This window comes from Coregonus lavaretus (genome assembly GCF_964263955.1).
Source record: "Coregonus lavaretus genome assembly, chromosome: 33".
NCBI lineage: Eukaryota > Metazoa > Chordata > Actinopteri > Salmoniformes > Salmonidae > Coregonus > Coregonus lavaretus.
In genome coordinates this window covers 15,961,239-15,981,933 of record NC_140020.1, presented here as the reverse complement: position 1 = coordinate 15,981,933, position 20,695 = coordinate 15,961,239, and the positions used below count along the sequence as shown (strand labels likewise).

The 20,695-nt window shown below is 41.4% G+C and overlaps 2 protein-coding genes across 2 annotated transcripts in view; one reads left to right on the top strand and one right to left on the bottom strand.

Annotated features, from left to right (window-relative positions):
- The window catches only part of LOC311108157 (apolipoprotein(a)-like), a 57,147-nt gene that overhangs the window by 19,141 nt on the left and 17,311 nt on the right, over positions 1-20,695 (bottom strand). The window contains exons 12-23 of the mRNA XM_084150782.1: positions 19,529-19,677; positions 19,308-19,401; positions 17,349-17,463; positions 17,136-17,222; positions 16,197-16,337; positions 15,980-16,086; positions 15,674-15,819; positions 14,261-14,444; positions 5,618-5,695; positions 4,628-4,763; positions 4,426-4,532; positions 3,725-3,839 (exon numbers count right to left, since the gene is read on the bottom strand). Coding sequence (XP_084006908.1) covers positions 3,725-3,839; positions 4,426-4,532; positions 4,628-4,763; positions 5,618-5,695; positions 14,261-14,444; positions 15,674-15,819; positions 15,980-16,086; positions 16,197-16,337; positions 17,136-17,222; positions 17,349-17,463; positions 19,308-19,401; positions 19,529-19,677 — 1,459 coding nt within the window. The remainder of the gene's footprint in view (positions 1-3,724; positions 3,840-4,425; positions 4,533-4,627; positions 4,764-5,617; positions 5,696-14,260; positions 14,445-15,673; positions 15,820-15,979; positions 16,087-16,196; positions 16,338-17,135; positions 17,223-17,348; positions 17,464-19,307; positions 19,402-19,528; positions 19,678-20,695) is intronic.
- On the top strand, positions 8,363-14,079 carry LOC311108352 (solute carrier family 22 member 3-like). The gene is made up of 8 exons (XM_084150984.1): positions 8,363-8,935; positions 9,064-9,178; positions 9,270-9,370; positions 10,964-11,178; positions 11,286-11,394; positions 11,496-11,608; positions 13,297-13,396; positions 13,503-14,079. Exons 1-8 carry the CDS (start codon positions 8,799-8,801, stop codon positions 13,588-13,590), a joined length of 978 nt encoding a protein of 325 aa, XP_084007110.1. The 5' UTR covers positions 8,363-8,798; the 3' UTR covers positions 13,591-14,079.

The window sequence follows — 20,695 nt, the reverse complement described above, 5'->3', positions numbered from 1 at the left end:
GGATTCAGCAGGGAGGAGAATGTGGCAAAGAGCTTCCTAGGGTTAGAGGCAGATGCTTGGAATTTAGAGTGGTAGAAAGTGGCCTTAGCAGCAGAAACAGATGAAGAAAATGTAGAGAGGAGGGAGTGAAAAGATGCCAGGTCCACAGGGATGAGGTAGTTGGGTGGGCTAATTTCAGATGGGCTGTGTACAGGTGCAGTGATCGGTAAGGTGCTCTGACAACTGATGCTTAAAGTTAGTGAGGGAGATAAGAGTCTCCAGCTTCAGAGATTGTTGCAGTTCGTTCCAGTCATTGGCAGCAGAGAACTGGAAGGAATGGCGGCCAAAGGAGGTGTTGGCTTTGGGGATGACCAGTGAGATATACCTGCTGGAGCGCAGACTACGGGTGGGTGCTGCTATGGTGACCAATGAGCTAAGATAAGGCGGGGATTTGCCTAGCAGTGATTTATAGATGGCCTGGAGCCAGTGAGTTTGACGACGAACATGTAGTGAGGACCAGCCAACAAGAGCGTACAGGTCACAGTGGTGGGTAGTGTATGGGGCTTTGGAGACAAAACGGATGGCACTGTGATAGACTACCTCCAATTTGCTGAGTAGAGTGTTGGAGGCTATTTTGTAAATGACATCGCCGAAGTCAAGGATCGGTAGGATAGTCAGTTTTACGAGGGCATGTTTGGCAGCATGAGTGAAGGAGGCTTTGTTGCGAAATAGGAAGCCGATTCTAGATTTAACTTTGGATTGGAGATTCTTAATGTGAGTCTGGAAGGAGAGTTTACAGTCTAACCAGACACCTAGGTTTTTGTAGTTGTCCACATATTCTAGGTCAGACCCGTCGAGAGTAGTGATTCTAGTCGGGTGGGCGGGTGCCAGCAGCGTTCGATTGAAGAGCATGCATTTAGTTTTACTAGTGTTTAAGAGCAGTTGTAGTCTACTGAAAGAGTGTTGTATGGCATTGAGGCTCGTTTGGAGGTTTGTTAACACAGTGTCCAATGAAGGGCCAGATGTATACAAAATGGTGTCGTCTGCGTAGAGGTGGATCTGAGAGTCACCAGCAGCAAGAGCGACATCATTGATATACACGGAGAAAAGAGTCGGCCCAAGAATTGAACCCTGTGGCACCCCCATAGAGATTGCCATAGGTCCAGACAACAGGCCCTCCGATTTGACACATTGATCTCTATCTGAGAAGTAGTTGGTGAACCAGGCGAGGCAGTCATTTGAGAAACCAAGGCTATTTAGTCTGCCAATAAGAATGCGGTGGTTGACAGAGTCGAAAGCCTTGGCCAGGTCGATGAAGACGGCTGCACAGTACTGTCTATTATCGATCGCGGTTATAATATCGTTTAGGACCTTGAGCGTGGCTGAAGTGCACCCATGACCAGCCCAGAAACCGGATTGCATAGCGGAGAAGGTACGGTGGGATTCGAAATGGTCGGTGATCTGTTTGTTAACTTGGCTTTCAAATACTTTGGATATAGGTCTGTAACAGTTTGGATCTAGAGTGTCACCCCCTTTGAAGAGGGGGATGACCGCGGCAGCTTTCCAATCTCTGGGGATCTCAGACGTTACGAAAGAGAGGTTGAACAGGCTAGTAATAGGGGTTGCGACAATGTCGGCGGCTAGTTTTAGAAAGAAAGGGTCCAGATTGTCTAGCCCAGCTGATTTGTAGGGGTCCAGATTTTGCAGCTCTTTCAGAACATCAGCTGTCTGAATTTGTGTGAAGGAGAAGCGGGGGGGGGGGGCATGGGCAAGTTGCAGCGGAGGGTGCAGAGTTGGTGGCCGGGGTAGTGGTAGCCAGGTGGAAAGCATGGCCAGCCGTAGCAAAATGCTTGTTGAAATTCTCGATTATTGTAGATTTATCGGTGGTGATAGTATTTCCTAGCCTCAGAGCAGTGGGCAGCTGGTTTGATAATATATTGATAATATTGATAATTTATTTGACCGAAACGTGCGCCAACAGGAAGACGCATCAATCTCAGTTAAAGCATTGAAACGAGCGAAACAGCGCCGCTGTCTCAGTATGTGTTGACCAGTCATCTGATGCTGTCTGGACCAAAAGAGTATAGCATGTCATACTATTTCTGTCCAGAGAGCATCAGATACAGTACATGGGCTACATATAGAGGGGCGCTGTTTCGCTCGCTCTGCTGCTTTGTCCGGTGATATAGTTTCAGCAGAGTCTGTCCAGTATAAGCTCAATGCGTTTCTTTGGGAATAATATGCAGACATAAGCTTCCTGCCTTTGGGACAAAGACCCCCATTGTTATGGCGGAGACATGAGCATCTCGCCATTATATACAGATCTCTGGTTTCAGCCTCTTGCGAGTTGGAAATGAAAGTTGGCGGGTGCACAGTGCACTGTTAGCATGCTGGGTTGCAGGGTTGCCCGAAAGTAAATACATGTTTTGCCATAGCTATACAATTACTCCTGTCTAAATAAAATAATTGAAAAAACTTCACCAGGGAGCATGACTTAGCCACAGAGGTTAATTATCTTATAGATTTTTTTTTTGCTGTGGATTGTTTCAAATCACAAGTGTGTTTGGGAAGCCCGCGATTTGGGTAGTGCTCGTGGCAATAGGTCTAGCTGATTGAGTTGCGGCTGTCAGTGAAAAGCGTCTAAAATATGTGGTAAGATCATGTGTTTCGAGTATAACGGGCACTTCGTCCCCCCACATTCTGAAATTGCATTTTTGTCCCCCCCAGTTTTATCATTGGAATGTGATACAAAACCAGGCAACAGTGTGCTTTAAGACCATGTGAACGCCTCCGAGCAATCAGGTAGGCTGTTTGGATATTTATCCGACTGGATAAAAAAACGTTTAAAAAACTCTGAGGGCCCGGAATAAGCTAGTATATACAATGTTGCAAGTTCGCTAGCGACAGCTTCAGGATGGACCAAGTGATGGTTTGATGAAATGTTGCACTTCACTAGCAATAGCTCAAGTCAAGACAGATAGAAAGGGAGGCAGACAGGCGGAGTAGAAAGATTAATGTGATTGAAAGAACCAGAATTTTCATCAGGATATTTTCTACTGTTTTTATTTGTTGGCTTTAGGCCTATTTATTTTACTTAGTTGATGATGGAAGTTATAGGCCTACTCAGGGGCGCAACTTTGGTTTTAGACACTCCAAACAGCCTACCCGACCGCTCGGAGGCATCCACATGGTCCTAAAGCACACCCTTGACTCGTTTTGTATCACATTCCAATGATAAAACTGGGGGGGACAAAAATGCAATTTTAGAGTGAAGTTGCGCCCCTGGGTCTACTGCAGCATCTCTGAGTTCTATGCTCTCATTTCTTTAGCCGCCAATGAATCACAGTGTATCAATGTATCCAAATGGCAGAGGCTAGAGCTCTCGCAATAGTTGAATTTTAACTTTTAGATTTTTATAATTTTACTTCAGATTTTTATGATTACCCACGTGACAATAACTTTGAGAAAGGAAAACGTTATTATTGAAATTAAACTGTTCCACGAAAATGCGCATATACAAATAATCATAACTGGCACACAGATTGGTAGAAATGGTAGGATAAATTGTAGGCCTAAGTTTCCCTAAATCTCACGAGCTGCCTATGGTCTTTACTATTACAGCCATAAAAACAATTGTGAGCGCGCAAGCACGTGCACACATAGGAAGTCCCGTGAAAAAAATCAGAGGCCTGTCCAACTGATTAGTTCTGGCGCCGGATCTGGTACAAGGTGTGGCGGAGCATACTTTGGCTTTTGTGGATATTTTGATGCCCATCTCTGGCAAGTCTTCCCAGAGATTGTTTTGGACTTTGTTCCTCTGTAGTCCATACCGATTCCATTTACACACTCCTTCAAGTACTCTGTAAAGACAGAGAATAAGATGTCTCAACAGTAGTAGGTGGGTTGCTTTTTAGTAATCTTCTTGGGTAATTAAAAAGCATCATCAGGCTTTTACTATCTGAGATGTTGTCAGATATGGTCAGTATGGAATTTGAAATACCCTATGTGCCTCCCACTGAAGGACTGATTGGACTCTCTTGTTTAGATAACCTGCTTCAACTCTTCGGTTTGTTTACTGACACAGTCCAATCCTCTTACCAAAAATAATGTTGACAAATACAATCACATGAAACTCAATTGTATTCTAATATTTGTAATACATTATGTATTCATGATGATGAGATGCATATTTACTGTATGAAATGAATGAGAGCCCTTCAGGTCTACAGATGTAGGATCTAAATTTGAACCAGTTTGCTACAGCAGGACAATAATCCTGTAGCAACAGGAAATGGGAATTATTATGTGGATTATAATTAATGGACATTTTTGTAGAGGGTTGATACATTTTTCATAAGAGAAAATCTCCTGTAACAGGGTAATCAAATTAAGATCCTACATCTGTAGCTACTTATCAAGAAAAGTCAGAAACACATTAGGACTTGCCTTTCTTTTCATATAGAGAAGTGATGGTTCTTCTCAGAACAGGCTCTATTTTGCTGTTTGCTGGTATTGTCAAACATTCTTGATCCTTTTCAATGTACATGAAGGACCTACCAAGAAACATTCAGAATGAAATTTGACTATGTAAATCATCTCTCACAAATTAATTAATTCTCACTATTAATGACCATAAACATAATGATACCTGCAAGTGAAAGCTTTTTCAACGTTACACTTGATGGCACATTCTAGGACTGTGTCTACTAAGTATTCCCTCTTCACCAAAGAGAGAATCCAGGCGCCCTCTGTTTTTGCATATTCGTCCAGGACAGCCGCACTGACTAAAAGGACAAACAGATAACAAATACTGACTATGACTGAAAATATTACCGGGCCCTTTTTGCTTACACTTGCTCTGTGATGCAATGCTTAAACCCAATGGTTCCAGGGCTAAGCTGCTGTTACAGACCGCTAACATAGATGTTGCAACATGAAGGTCTATTGACAAATGAGTCATTTCTGGAGTGGACATACACCACAGACAAAAAACAAGTTATTTCAAAACAATTTACAAGTAAGAAAAATGTATGTGATAAACAGTGTTTCAAACACTTTACATTGTTCTTATTACTGTGATTAAACTAACTGCTTCAGTTATAAGGTTTGACAGACTCCTGAGTGGCGCAGTGGTCTAAGGCACTGCATCGCAGTGCTAACTGTGCCACTAGAGATCCTGGTTCGAATCCAGGCTCTGTCGCAGCTGGCCGTGACCGGGAGACTCATGGGCGGCGCACAATTGGCCCAGCGTCGTCCAGGGTAGGGGAGGGAATGGCCGGCAGGGATGTAGCTCAGTTGATAGAGCATGGCGTTTGCAACGCCAGGGTTGTGGGTTCGTTTCCCACGGGGGGCCAGTATAAAAAAATAAAAAATGTATTCACTAACTGTAAGTCGCTCTGGATAAGAGTGTCTGCTAAATGACCAAAATGTAAAGATAATCTTACAAAATTATTAGATTGAAGAACTAAGCACACCTGAAGTAACTTCGTAGACACAGGTACCTAGCAAAAAACTTAAGGGAACAGATAGAAGGACTAATTTGTGAATAAACATTAAATTCGCAAGTATAAACACTGTGTGGGAATCCTTCAGTTCACTTCAACTTCCAATGTGTAAAATGATGCCAGCTATATCTTACCTGCAGAGAAAAGGGTGCCTAGCAAGAACACTGCTTTGTACAGGTCCATGATGCACACTGTCAAGCAGCGTATACAAACTCACCAGTTTGATGCGTTTTGTGTCTTTTTAGCCATGTCAGTAAGACAAATAAATAGATTTCACTCATCAGTCAATCATTGGCCTAACAAGGACATGGAGCAGAGGTCAGGCTGTGTATGTCAATGGGATTTGAGTACATTCACATACATAGTTCTGTCTTGATGTATTGTACTGTAGGATACAGCTGCTCTCCACCTCACTCGCCTGATGGTAGAATTTTTCATCCATAACTCCTTTTTATACTATATGAGGCATTTGTATTCTAATCAATAATGTTGTGTCTTGTCACCACTCTGTATGCATAAACAGACACATCTCAAAAACCTTACGAGAAATTAAACGCAGAGACAGAAGTGTTGAGTGACATGTTTATGCAATAAATAAAAGTAGATTAAAATGTTTCAGATGTTTTGTTTCAGAATTTTTTTATGACAAATTATCTGTGTGATGTAGCTCTGTCTAAAATCGATATTGGTGGTTAATTATCAGCTAAAAGAGACCAATGTCCTCTTTTGCAAACAGAACTTTACAAAACAACCTACTTTTGTTGTAGAGTAATTCAATAAATCACCTCTTTTCAGTTACTTGCTATTTATTTTTGCAAGAATTACGGAAATGGCTCCTTCGCTCACTCATTTTGCCTCAGATATGAGTGAAAGGTAAGGTGTTCTGAGAGGGGTAATTACAAGATTAGGCTACGAGACTAGCCTACCTGGCGCATGACAGATAGATAGCCAACATCAAGGTTCCCCAACTGGTGGCCTGTGAGCCAAATTTACCCCTCAAGTTTTCTGAGCAAAAAAAATACAACAAAGAAATTATATACAGTGGGGAAAAAAAGTATCATCTTCAATGCCCTTGCTGATGGAAGGAGGTTTTCACTCAAAATCTCACGATACATGGCTCCATTCATTCTTTCCTTTACACGGATCAGTCGTCCTGGTCCCTTTGCAGAAAAACAGCCCCAAAGCATGATGTTTCCACCCCCATGCTTCACAGTAGGTATGGTGTTCTTTGGATGCAACTCAGCATTCTTTGTCCTCCAAACACGAGGAGTTGGGTTTTTACCAAAAAGTTCTATTTTGGTTTCATCTGACCATATGACATTCTCCCAATCCTCTTCTGGATCATCCAAATGCACTCTAGCAAACTTCAGACGGGCCTGGACATGTACTGGCTTAAGCAGGGGGACACGTCTGGCACTGCAGGATTTGAGTCCCTGGCGGCGTAGTGTGTTACTGATGGTAGGCTTTGTTACTTTGGTCCCAGCTCTCTGCAGGTCATTCACTAGGTCCCCCCGTGTGGTTCTGGGATTTTTGCTCACTGTTCTTGTGATCATTTTGACCCCACGGGGTGAGATCTTGCGTGGAGCCCCAAATCGAGGGAGATTATCAGTGGTCTTGTATGTCTTCCATTTCCTAATAATTGCTCCCACAGTTGATTTCTTCAAACCAAGCTGCTTACCTATTGCAGATTCAGTCTTCCCAGCCTGGTGCAGGTCTACAATTTTGTTTCTGGTGTCCTTTGACAGCTCTTTGGTCTTGGCCATAGTGGAGTTTGGAGTGTGACTGTTTGAGGTTGTGGACAGGTGTCTTTTATACTGATAACAAGTTCAAACAGGTGCCATTAATACAGGTAACGAGTGGAGGACAGAAGAGCCTCTTAAAGAAGAAGTTACAGGTCTGTGAGAGCCAGAAATCTTGCTTGTTTGTAGGTGACCAAATACTTATTTTCCACCATAATTTGCAAATAAATTCATTAAAAATCCTACAATGTGATTTTCTGGATCTTTTTTTCTCAATTTGTCTGTCATAGTTGACGTGTACCTATGATGAAAATTACAGGCCTCTCTCATCTTTTTAAGTGGGAGAACGTGCACAATTGGTGGCTGACTAAATACTTTTTTCCCCCACTGTAGATAATGGGCCTCATTGCCAAAATCCCCAAATATCTCTTTAATATGGCAGTTCATTATGAGGTATTTGTTCATTTCAGTTTGACCTGGTATGTAATGATGCCTGGGTGGTGGACATGTACCAGGCTACACTCAATGTGGGCTTCCTCGTTGGAAGCATAACTTTTGGATACCTGGCTGACAGGTAAGTTTACTTCGCAACGCAGAAGAAAGATTCTTTTTTTCAATATTAGATCCTGTTTTTACATTCTCTTTTTTTCTTCTTCTTTGAAGGTTCGGCAGAAAAATGAGCTTCTTGATGTCCAACCTCTTGAATGGGGTTGCTGGAATACTTGTAGCAGCGGCTCCAAACTATATATCCATGCTTGTATTTCGCACAATCTTTGGCTTTGCTGTCAAGGGAGTCTGGATGTCTGTATATGTGCTTAGTATGAAAAAAAAACCTTTGTCCCACAAAAGTTGATATATTAACTACGGCGTGTATGATTTTGATTAATAATTTGCAGCAAATTAGTCTATGGTTTAGTAAATAGGAAGTTAGTTTATTTCCGATGCAACTTTCAACAGAGGAGGATGGTCAAATTATGTTTCAGTAAAACTCTTGCTTGACTTAAGGTTACATGCTTTACTGTACAGTATGTGTCTTACCTGCAGTGTTGGGGACATATAGTTTACCAAGTTACCAATTACTTCACACTGAAAGAAGTTAGCTACACTAAAGCTACCTTTAAGAACAATATAGTTCACTTAACTAAAGTTACATTTTGAAAAAGTAGTTCACTACACCCAAACTACTTTGTGATAAATTATCATATCTAAATCTGATATGTCATAGACTACAAATTGCAAGAACAGATCATTCTGGAGTCAGATGTTTACAGAAGGTGTACCTTAGCCTATTAAACACAAAAACTGTTTCAAATTAGAATTAGGCAGGTCTGATGCCGAAAAAAATCTTTTTAGCCTACTTTACCCATATTTTATTTTTGCACAAATTGTTGTGTTGTTCCATTAGTTAGCTACACCGCTACATGGCAAAAGCAATTAACTACTGAAAACACTACCAAGATTTGAATTGAATTCAATGCAGTTAAATTACTAGTTGAACTACATGTAGTTCATTACTCCCCAACACTGCTTACTTGTCTCCTCAGTTACTGAGCTGGTGGGAGTTGAGTACAGGAGGATGGTGGGTGTGATTTTCCAGATGTTCTTCAGTGTGGGTATTCTCGTTTTGACCCTCATTGCCTACCTCATCACTGACTGGCACTGGCTGCAGGTGGCCTTCACTGTTCCTTACTTCATATTTCTATCTTACTTCTGGTAAGACCCGGAATCACCTCAGATATTATACAGGCCTGTTGTAGGATCACCATGTCCAATGCCCTGCTATACTGTATGTCTGCATGGTTCTGAAAACCTCATGTTGCGTCTCACATTTTGGCTTCCAGGTTGATCCCAGAGTCTCCAAGATGGCTTCTCTCTCAGAACAACTCAACCAAAGCTAAGGAGATCACTGAGGCAATAGCGAAGGAAAACAAGAAAACCCTCTCCAAGAACATTGAGGTAAGAAATGTTTCAGGGGATCATACATAATTAAAAAGGCACTGCTAAACTAGATTTGATGACAACTTCCATAGCCTAACATATTTTACAGACGCTGAGCGATGACAATGCAGAGACCTCAACTGCCTCTTTCCTGGATCTGGTCAGAACTCCAAACATGAGAAAGCACACCTTCATCCTCATGTTCAACTGGTAAGACCCATGCTGCAAAAAATTGCTAGACATCTATGACCAATGATTTAAGCTTAAATTACAACAGCACTTAAGCTATATGTAACGTGGGGGATTATACCATAAATAATCTTCCCTGTAGCCGATACTACTACTTTTTTATACGTGAGGTCCCCGGGACAGTATTCAATAATCAAGGTTTCGCTTCAGAATGTTCTGTTTAACTCTGGGCAACATAAAATACATCATACATACCAACAACAACCCAGGAGAACATGCCAAGGGAGAAGGAGAGCGGCACCAATGGAGACAGGTACTCTTGCCATAGAACCTTTACTCCCGATTAAACTTGTCCATTTGCAATACACAATGGTTGCTGCTCCCGTCCTCCAACGGCATGCCAGCCTTTACAATTTTTAGGGGATCCCCTGAAACATCTTCTTCTTCAGTGGAGTTTAATGGTGGTTGGCATCCAAGATGTTGCATTACTGCCCCCAATTCAAGTATAGTATAAATCTATTACACTTTATGATACAAAATGGAAAAGGGGAAAATAAAATAAAGATACAAATATATTTTGAATTACCCTACCAACTAACCCTATACTCATTCAAACCAATCACCTTATTCCACTACTTTAACCCTCTCTGATCCTACCCCATGCCAACGGCCTGAGAGGACAGGACACTACCACTCAACACACCTTGTAACTCTTCTGAAGTCAAATCTCGTACCCCCAATTACTTCTCTGCAGCTGCCACCACATGTATTTTAGCTGACTTACGTTTCATCTCTGCGGTACAGTTGATAAGCATTGCTATGAATGCTAAGAAGCCAACCTTACTGAAACATATATCACTCATTGGCCTATCCCTCTGTTCTTGCACATATCTACTATTGTGAAAATTCTTACACAGGAAAACTCTAAGTCAATCTTAAATTATTCATTGTTTATTGTCAGCGCGCTGGAGAGGTTACAACGAACTTGATGCACCATAGTGAACGTCTGTCAGGAGCTCTAACGGGGCAGTTCCGTTAGTACTCTTATATACTGCAGACAAGTTATATTTGCATGATTTAGCTTATTCATCATTCATTCATCATTAACATCTGCTTCATTCATGTGACCGACCAATACTGGGTCATGCATGTGACAGACCAATACCTCACGAGGCTTCTTCTCTCTAAGCTGAGACCTTGAAACTGAGATATCTTTCGTTCTCAAAACAAGGGTCTGGGCGTACTGCCAAATTGCAGATACTGATAGTGAGGGTTCTTTCAATCAGTCACTTGCATGAACACAGAAAACAGTTATTAGAAAAGCACAAACATTGAACACAGAAATGTATAAAATAGAAAAGCACCAACATAACATTTTCCATCACACTGCTATTCACAGAGATCCTCTCAGAATATCCCCTGAAACAAGGGAAAAGCTCAGTTTTTATACAAAAAGCCACACCCTTAATTAAAAGGAGGTGCACCTGTGACTGGCAGAGGCAAGAGGGTGCGTTCAAGAACCACAACAAACTTTAACCCGTTACATATACATTTATGACAGGGTCCCTTTCTCTTCTCGTGGCCTAATTTGATGTTGTATCATCATCTTCACAGGTTCACTAGTGCTATTGTCTACCAGGGTCTTATCATGCGTGTGGGAATCGCAGGAGGAAACGTCTACATTGACTTCCTGATCTCTGGCCTGGTAGAGTTCCCTGCTGCCTTCCTAATCCTCTTCACCATCGATCGTATTGGACGTCGTCTTCCCTTTGCTACGGCCAACATTGTAGCTGGAGTATCCTGCTTCATCACTGCTATGATCCCAGATAGTAAGTGTGCAATATCTGAAAGGAAACTTGTTAGAAAATGGTAGTACCGTCTTATTTAATGTGCATAGTACATACGATACAGTAATGTCTCTCTCTCTCTCCTGCAGGTTACTTCTGGGTCAAAACAGTTGTGGCCTGCGTTGGCCGGTTGGGCATCACCATGGCATTTGAGATGGTGGTGTTTGTGAACACTGAATTATACCCCACCTTTGTCAGGTAAGGTTTACCAGGGGTGCACATCTCAAAATGTATAACTAATAACAAACATAGCAGGAAACAAATTATGGAAAAAATACTACAACTGTTTCTCTCCTCAGGAACCTGGGCGTGTCAGTGTGCTCCACTCTGTGTGACATCGGAGGCATCGTTTCCCCGTTCCTGCTCTACAGACTGGCTACCATCTGGCTGGAACTGCCACTCATCATCTTCGGTACATGATTAAAACACTAATTAACCTGTTATAAGATGCTTATACACCGGAGCAGGGACGGCTTGTTCAATAGGGCGATATGGGCGACGCACTGCCAAACGGGAAAAGGAAGGGATTTTTTTTCTAATCAATTATTTAAAAAAATTAAATAAAAAAATATTTTTTTTTTTTATAAATTTATAAAAAATTATATCACGGCAACAGCAGTTATCAGTGTTCACGTCTGATCTGCCAGCCACTAAATGTCAAATCAGGCTAAAGTCGTGCTTCAAATGGCCCCGCCCGTTTTTTGGGCGATTTCAGTCAGGTTGAAAATCGCCCAGAAGTCTGTCATAGACTCCCATGTAAAATCTATTTTTGTCACATTTCAAAGCTTTCAATACATTCTCTATGGGTGTCTGTGGGCTTGCACTTACGCGCTTTCGTCATACATAACGTAACCACGAATGAACGTAACTAAGAAAAGACCAGGTAGCAGCCTCAATCAATTCACTACTACTATCAAAATGGCTAGGCTTCAGTCCAACTCGATTGTGTCTTTGAAAGAAGTTCCTTTTTGTCGGCGAACAAATGAAGATAAATTGGCAACGAAACAATTAGGACCTCCCAGACCAAATTTAATAATTCAACAGGTGTCTACTAAAGGGGGGAAGTCCTACACCCGAGGATTTTCCAAAAATTGGTATGAACGGAAAACCTGGCTAGCAGGCTGCGATGTAGCTAATGCAGTTTTTTGCTACCCCTGCTTACTCTTCCACCCTGAAGGCGGCACAGCAGACAGCACCGCTTGGACAGCGACTGGTGTAACCGACATGCACCATCTTTCAGAAAAGATTAAGAAAAATGAGCTGTCAAAGACCCACATATAGCTGTTTGAGATTGTCTGCTTTTGGGAGAGTGAATATTGCCACTCAACTGGATGAGGGATACAGGCTAGCTGTCCGCCGCCACAACGATGAGGTTAGCAACAGCAGAGTCGTGAACACTGTCTACGAGAATCGAGACGACCTCATATAATGTTTTGAAGCCATCCGGACGGGTTCATTGGGTTCATTTGACCAGCACACCTTGAGAGAGGCAGCTGGCTACGTGAGGATACTACATGATGAAGATTTAATTTTTTTCCTGCGGCTTTTTCACAAAATCATGCCCCACGTCGACATTCTGTACCAGAAGCTACAGAAGAAGGACATCGATGCTGTCTCTATCAAACGTGCCCTCGACAGCTTCACAAGCAAGTGCAGGCCATAAGGTAAGATTAAACAGATATCAAAAAATGTGGTAAAAGCTCTTGTTGATCCTGCAATCTGAACAAATACCAAGATGCTGTATTTTCAGCTGATATTTCATTTGTTTATGGAAATGCATATTGTTTATGCAGTGTTGAGGAATGTGAAAGAACACCCTTGATTATTTTTACTGTGATAACTTATTTTGCTTTTGTAAGCAAACACTTTTGAGATCAGTCAATAAATGCTTCTGGTATTGACTTATATGCTGCCCCTGTCTTCATGTTGTTGCTGGACATATCTTTTTAAAAATGTGTGTAGGTCACCTAAATCATCAGAAAAATTGCCCTCCCTGAGAATTTGTTCAGGAGCCGCCACTGCACCGGAGACCATTTCTGTCTGAGGAGTCCATTTCTGTCAGACACTCAATGTGGTAATATGTTTTGTTGTACCCCACAGGGGCGATAGCGTTCGTAGCTGGAGGTTTAGTCTTGGTGTTGCCTGAGACCAGAGGTGTAACACTTCCTGAGACTATCAATGACATTGAGTTCCCAAACAGGTATGATTTTCTTTATCACTTCAAACAAAACTAAATTGCACTGTAGTGTGTTAGAGGATTTGTTTGGGGAATATGGATTTATTGTACATATTCCATTGGTGATCAGACACAAAGAAAACTGCCTGAAGAGTCAACAGCTGACAAATCTCTTGCCCACTGACATGACGACCAACAAAGAAACTACAATCGTCTGATCGATATTGCTCCACCTCTTCGCCACAAGATTGACAGCATACTGAACTCATATACTGTATTTACGAATGTATAACCTATAATATGTTTTTTGCATTTGTTGTTTCCTAACACTAGCTGATGTGAATCCTTTCATGTTTTTGTGATGCTGGTATTTATATGTATTACTGTACAGGACATGATTTTAGATCATAATAATGATCATAATATTAATTTAGCTGTTAAAATACACACAATGGTGATTTCTATCATTTAAAAAAAATATTTAAGTTGGAAATCCCCAAATGATATCCACTATCAGTCCTCCACTAATTTTATGGTAGAAATTGCCAGAAATGTCATCTTCTCAAGTGTGTTTTGAGAAGATTTTCTTATTCTAAACTGTCTCTAGTTATCCCAAATGTTAACATACCCCAGTCGTGTTAATGTTATATACATTTATTGTTGACTGACCTGACTGAAATTAATAAAAAGGTTTCCCATCAAAGATCCCAATGACACACAAGCTCTTCCTTTATTTAACATGTGGTCAAACACCATTGTTGTGTACCAGGCTAGAACCTTGCAATTTCGGAAGAAATCACTTACCACAGGTATTTAATTTGTACTTTCAAGTCTTACAAGTCTTAATAAAACTACATTTAGGGCTCAAATTCAACATTCCTCAAGATTATGGAGGTATAGCAGAGGGTGAAGAATTAATCTTCATCTGATTGTTAATCCAATCCATAAATTTAGATACTCTGATGTACACCCCTGGCTTCATGGCGTCGGCACAGCCCAGACCCCACGATGTCACTCCCTGGAGAACAAAGGTGTTCTGAGCATGGCACACCAAAGGGCCACCACTGTCATCCTAGAAGAAGTAAAAAACAGAGGTAAAAAACTCTGATGCAGTTAACTTTAAACTCATTGTGGAATCTGCGGTATACAACCAACCACACAGTCCTTAATTAAATTGAATGACTACTGGTTGTTGCTGAGCATGTACACTACCGGTCAAAAGTTTTAGAACACCTACTCATTCAAGGGTTTTTCTTTTTTTAAACTATTTTCTACATTGTAGAATAATAGTGAAGACATCAAAACTATGAAATAAATCACAGACAGTGTCACCAGCAAAGCACCCCCACACCATAACACCTCCTCCTCCATGCTTTACGGTGGGAAATACAAATGCGGAGATCATCCGTTCACCCACACCGCATCTCACAAAGACATAGTGGTTGGAACCAAAAATCTAAAATATGGACTCCAGACCAAAGGACAAATTTCCACCGGTCTAATGTCCATTGTTCGTGTTTCTTGACCCAAGCGATTCTCTTCTTCTTAATAGTGTCCTTTAGTAGTGGTTTCTTTGCAGCAATTTGACCATGAAGGCCTGATTCACACATTCTCTTCTGAACAGTTGATGTTGAGATGTGTCTGTGACTTGAACGCCGTGAAGCATTTATTTGGGCTGCAATTTCTGAGGCTGGTAACTCTAATGAACTTATCCTCTGCAGCAGAGGTAACTCTGGGTCTTCCATTCCTGTGGCGGTCCTCGTGAGAGCCAGTTTCATCATAGCGCTTGATGGTTTTTGCGACTGCAAGATCTTGAAATGTTCCGTATTGACTGACCTTCATGTCTTAAAGTAATGATGGACTGTCATTTCTCTTTGCTTATTTGAGCTGTTCTTGCCACAATATGGACTTGGTATTTTACCAAATAGGTATATATTCTGTATACCCCACTTACCTTGTCACAACACAACTGATTGGCTCAAACGCATTAAGAAGGAAAGAAATTCCAAAAATTTATTTTTAAGAAGGCACACCTGTTAATTGAAATGCATTCCAGGTGACTACCTCATGAAGCTGGTTGAGAGAATGCCAAGAGTGCAAAGCGGTCATCAAGGCAAAGGTGGCTATTTGAAGAATCTCAAATATAAAATATATTTTGATTTGTTTAACACTTTTTTGGTTACTACATGATTCCATATGTGTTATTTCATAGTTTTGATGTCTTCACTAATTTTCTACAATGTAGAAAATAGTAAAAATAAAGAAAAACCGTTAAAAAAACTTTTGACTGGTAGTATGTACCTGGCAACTGTCTGCTCCCCCTTCAATGTTCCCAGCACACATCTCATGGTCCTTGACTCTGTTGTTCAGGTAGGCAGGACGATTACACACTTTATTTTCTATAACAGGGAAGCCCGTCTCCTTGAGGAGCCCTTCTCCACCAGTTCCTACAAACACAAAGATCAATGTTTTATGTCGGAAAATATAGAAAATGTTTGGTATATTTGCATCAACAAAGTAATGGAGTCCTGGACAGAAGAATAACTTCATTTTGTGTCATGTTATGAGAGCAACCATGAGGGGAAAAAACATGCATGACTCTTGAACCTTGTGTCTCTCCCCATCCTGTCACATAGCACTCAGTTCCAGATGGTACCACGTAATCCTTCTCAGGTAAGCATACTGGTAAAACGTTGTCATTTATGAGTGCAGGGCTGCAACCAATCACACAAGTCTTTTTACAGCCTCTGACTTCCAAACAGCAAGAAAAATATAAAACATTCTATTGAGTTTTTCTTTAATGACATGCAATGGCCTCACTCACCTGTCTAGCTTCAGTAGTGCAATGTCTGTCCCGCCAGGTCCCAGGATCAGTTTCTCCAGGTTACGCTCCTGCTTGGACGTTTCATTTGCTTTCTCTGTATGGGTTCCCAATAGCACCATGTAGGCAGATGGCCTCTTTGATCTGACACACACACAGGAAGATGTACTTGTATGCAATCCATAATTAGGACCTCACAGTAAACAATACGGTGGTCCTCTGTAGCTCAGCTGGTAGAGCACGGCGCTTGTAACGCCAAGGTAGTGGGTTCGATCCCCGGGACCACCCATACACAAAAAATGTATGCACGCATGACTGTAAGTCGCTTTGGATAAAAGCATCTGCTAAATGGCATATTATTATATTATTATTATTAATACTAAACAGTCATGCTGCTTTTCTGCTGTGTAGGAGGCTAACACTCAGCCACTATCAATTTTCCCTCTAATCTGCATGTGTGCGCGGGCGCATTTCTAGCCATCTTTGAAAAGCTAGTCAGGTAAAGAGCTTTTTTCTATGTCTTAAAGGGGCAGTGTTGTATTTTGAGACCGTCTTGAATAAGCACATTTGCTGCTACTGTAGGCTGAATGATAAAACAGCTATTTCCATGTTAAAATGTTATGGGATGCATTTTTTCTCCATTGTTTTTGATGGTAGGCCACTCTGGTAGGCCTACATTATGATAAAATAGCCACAGTAGCCTACTTGGCCACTGTTAAAACTGTAACTGGTACAGCCTCAGTGCTCACAGTAAACGCGTGCTGGAAGTTGCACAGAATTTTCACAATGTTCAAGTTTGCGCTCAGCAGACCTTTTTTGAGGGAACATTGGCCACTACTACAGAGTATGTACAGCTGCCCTTCTTGTTGGTATAGGTTTTGTCAGTAATTAGCCTCATGACAACTGAGTTGATATGGGCACTGATGAGGGCTGCTCTCTCACATCTTCAGGCAGTGGGCAGCGGTGAGGACCCACTGAGGGGCGATCAGAGTTCCTCCACAGATATGGGTATGGATATGGATGCCAGTGCTGCAGAGGGACGGACAGAAGAGTAACTGAGTAAGTTCTCCAAGAGATATTGTTTTTTCTTATTGTATAGAGGTATCAATATATTAATGAGATTCATGAAAGGGAATGGGATACTATCCTCCATACTTGGTCCTTAGGCTGATCTGCCAGGGCCATGAGTGGGGTTTGGATACACAGCCTCCAACGATGCGACCGAAACACCTCATGGGCTTTGTAACAGGCTGCCCACATTTCAAGCCAGCTGGAGACCAAAAATACAGTTTTATTTCTGCATTCCACAATGTAGACCAGATATAGCAGATGTACATACAGTAACCACATACAGTAAATCTGGATAAAACAACTGTGTTAAAACAACAGGGGGGGTGCACAATTTTGGGTGCACAATTTTATTTTATGGGTCTAGAATAAAAAAGTAATTTAATGGTAAAAATGAATGACCTTTTAATGTGGCATGAACACAACCATTCATGATGCTTTCATCTGATTGAACAAAACAAATCACTTCAAAAAGTAGGCTACCTGTGCATGTTCCTCCACTCCAGAATAATGGAAACGCTACTTGGTGAATGGAAATAGACATCTGTTTACAAACACCAAAAAAGTGTGCCTAATGACATTCAGTGATCGCCATTGATTGGGCCTACAGTACATTCATTGATGCGTCTTGGTGACAAATATACTTTTTTTGTAGCCTGTAAAGTCAGGACACCTGAAATGGGGCTGAAAATGTCCCAGGGAAAACGGGATGGTCACCCTAACACACAGGGTCAACTTACTACACTAGGCTACAATGTGTAGGCCAATTACTATGACCTTTAAATAGGGCTTCCGGTAGCCAGTGATGTAGTGGTAAAAAAATCGGTGGATAAACTCTTTGCCAGTCACGGTGAAAAATATAACGCTCCCTATACTTTCAATGCATTTTTCTGAAAAAGGTGGGTAAACTGCGTTTAGTTGCGTTTACCCTCCGCTAGGCCTATACCACCCCCGGTAGCCTACCCTCTCAGCCAAGACAATTTTACACACATGAACACACGCAGAACAGGTAGCCTACATTCAATAAAATACACGAGTTGAATCAAAACATGTTTACATCTTAGTTCATGAGTTGTCCGTAATTCATGAGTTGAATGCATGGAGTCTTCATAGATCGTGTGACATAAAACACTACCTTTCTTTCCTTACATTAATGACATTGTTATTTGTCATTATTAAGCATTTAACAATTGAATTAGAACATTGAACTTAAATCCAGCACGATTCCTGGATCTTGGAGATCTCGGAAAATGCCTACATAAAATGTAATTATGTTTCGCCATGAAAACAGTTCTCATGGGCACACAAATCCAAAATAATGTAGGCCTATGGCATTGCAAAATGTAATGCTTCTAACAGAAAGAGTCAACTATAGGCCTACTGTCATTAATGTTGGATGGATTGGATGCACATTGGTGTCTAGCTGTAGGCTAGTTGTCTAGTGATATTGTCGACCATCATCAGCTGATCCAGGAAAGAAAACAAATGTTGATAAAAAATAATAAAGCTAAATAAATGTATTCTGGCCAGGACAGCACAGAGAACACCAGTACCCGCAATGAGCGCTCTAAACAGCCGACTGACAAAAGCAAACAATGATAAATCAATGTATAAATCTTATGAATTGGAATAAAGGCGGTTTTTTTTATCAAGGGTGCATGGCAAACAAATGGTGAAAATGAGCAAGTACAAAGGAAAATCTATGCATTTAAAGGAGCTCAGCTGTGGCCAAAATGCAACACTACTGAGTGCACAGTGCTGTGGACATGGAGGTTTGTGCAGCCACGTAGAAATAAATGGTTTAAACCTTGACAAAGAGGTGGGGGTGTCTGTTCAATTTGGAAGCTTTTATTTTAATATTTACCACCGTAAAACATATTTACCACTGCATTTTAAACAAATAGGAGAATGGTTAAATTAGCATTATTATACACCCCCCAAAGTTTGACTTTTGTTGTATTTGGGAGAACTCATGTCTCATTCAGGGAAGCTGAGCCCCCCCTGGCTCTCCCATAATTCGCACCCTGCTCACAGTAGTCCACATACCGCAATCTGGGATTTGGCAGTAGTCCCATTTCTGGCTTCTGTCTGTGGTGTAGCACCATGGTCCATTCACGTCATTGTCAGGGTTTCTACAATTCTACCAGTGAAAAGGGGCGCTGAATAAATTGAAGTACATCTTCCCAAATGTCTGTCATATGAAATACTTTTGCAGTATCGTCTGACATTATTTAAATATGTCTTATAAGAAGATTCCTTGAACTTACATTGGACTCCAGGCCTTTGTCAGGGTGGGATTCAGGGGTGAAGCTGATGTGCTGATGGGGGCTCTGGGCGCTCCAACTCTGACAGGTGACACCCAACATGGTCATGGAAGTAGGACCCCTGTATGTCCCCCCGTTGCCCACCTTGCAATCTGAAAGCCACAGTCAACAGAAAACAATATCACGGATCAATTTCTACCCTCAACACTGACAATGTAGGGTGAGTGAATGAATGCTGAACTAAATTCTAATCTAGGTAGTGTTTTCAGTAGTTAATTATTTTAAATGTTTTCCCATGTAGCGAAATGGTAAGAAATGTGACTGTTCCTGGTGCAAATACAATGTCCTATCCCGGAGCTCGAGTAAATGACATTACTAAGCTGCTCCCGAATGTACTACGTCAGGACATGGAAATCCATTCTATCGTAGTCAATGGGGGTTTTAATGACATTATGAAGGGCAGCTCTGATCAGTTGAAACTGGATTTTAAAGAGCTGATTGACTCTCTGCTAGACACCAACAAAAGACCCATCATATCTGGCCCTGTGCCCTCTCTGAATCGTGGCATTGAACGCTTTAGCAGGATTCTTTCTCTTCACAACTGGCTACGTGATTATTGCAGCTCAATGGGTGTAACGTTTGTTGACAATTTCGATACCTTTTGGAAACAAAACACGTTTGGCTTGCGAAAGTATTCATTAATTTTTCCTATTTTGGTGCCTTACAAACTGGAATTAAAATTGTGTTTTTGAGGGTTTGTCTCATTTGATTTACACAACATGCCTACCACTTTGAAGATGCAAAATATTTTTTATTGTGAAACAAACAACAAATCAGACAAAAAAACAGAAAACTTGAGCGTGCATAACTATTCGGTCCCCCCAAAGCCAATACTTTGTAGAGCCACCTTTTGCAGCAATTACAGCTGCAAGTCTCTTGGGGTATGTCTCTATGAGCTTGGCACATCTAGCCACTGGGATTTTTGCCCATTCTTCAAGGCAAAATTGCTCCAGCTCCTTCAAGTTGGATGGGTTCCGCTGGTGTACAGCAATTTTTAAGTCATACCACAGATTCTCAATTGGATTGAGGTCTGGGCTTTGACTAGGCCATTCCAAGACATTTAAATGTTTGCCCTTAAACCACTCGAGTGTTGCTTTCGCAGTATGCTTA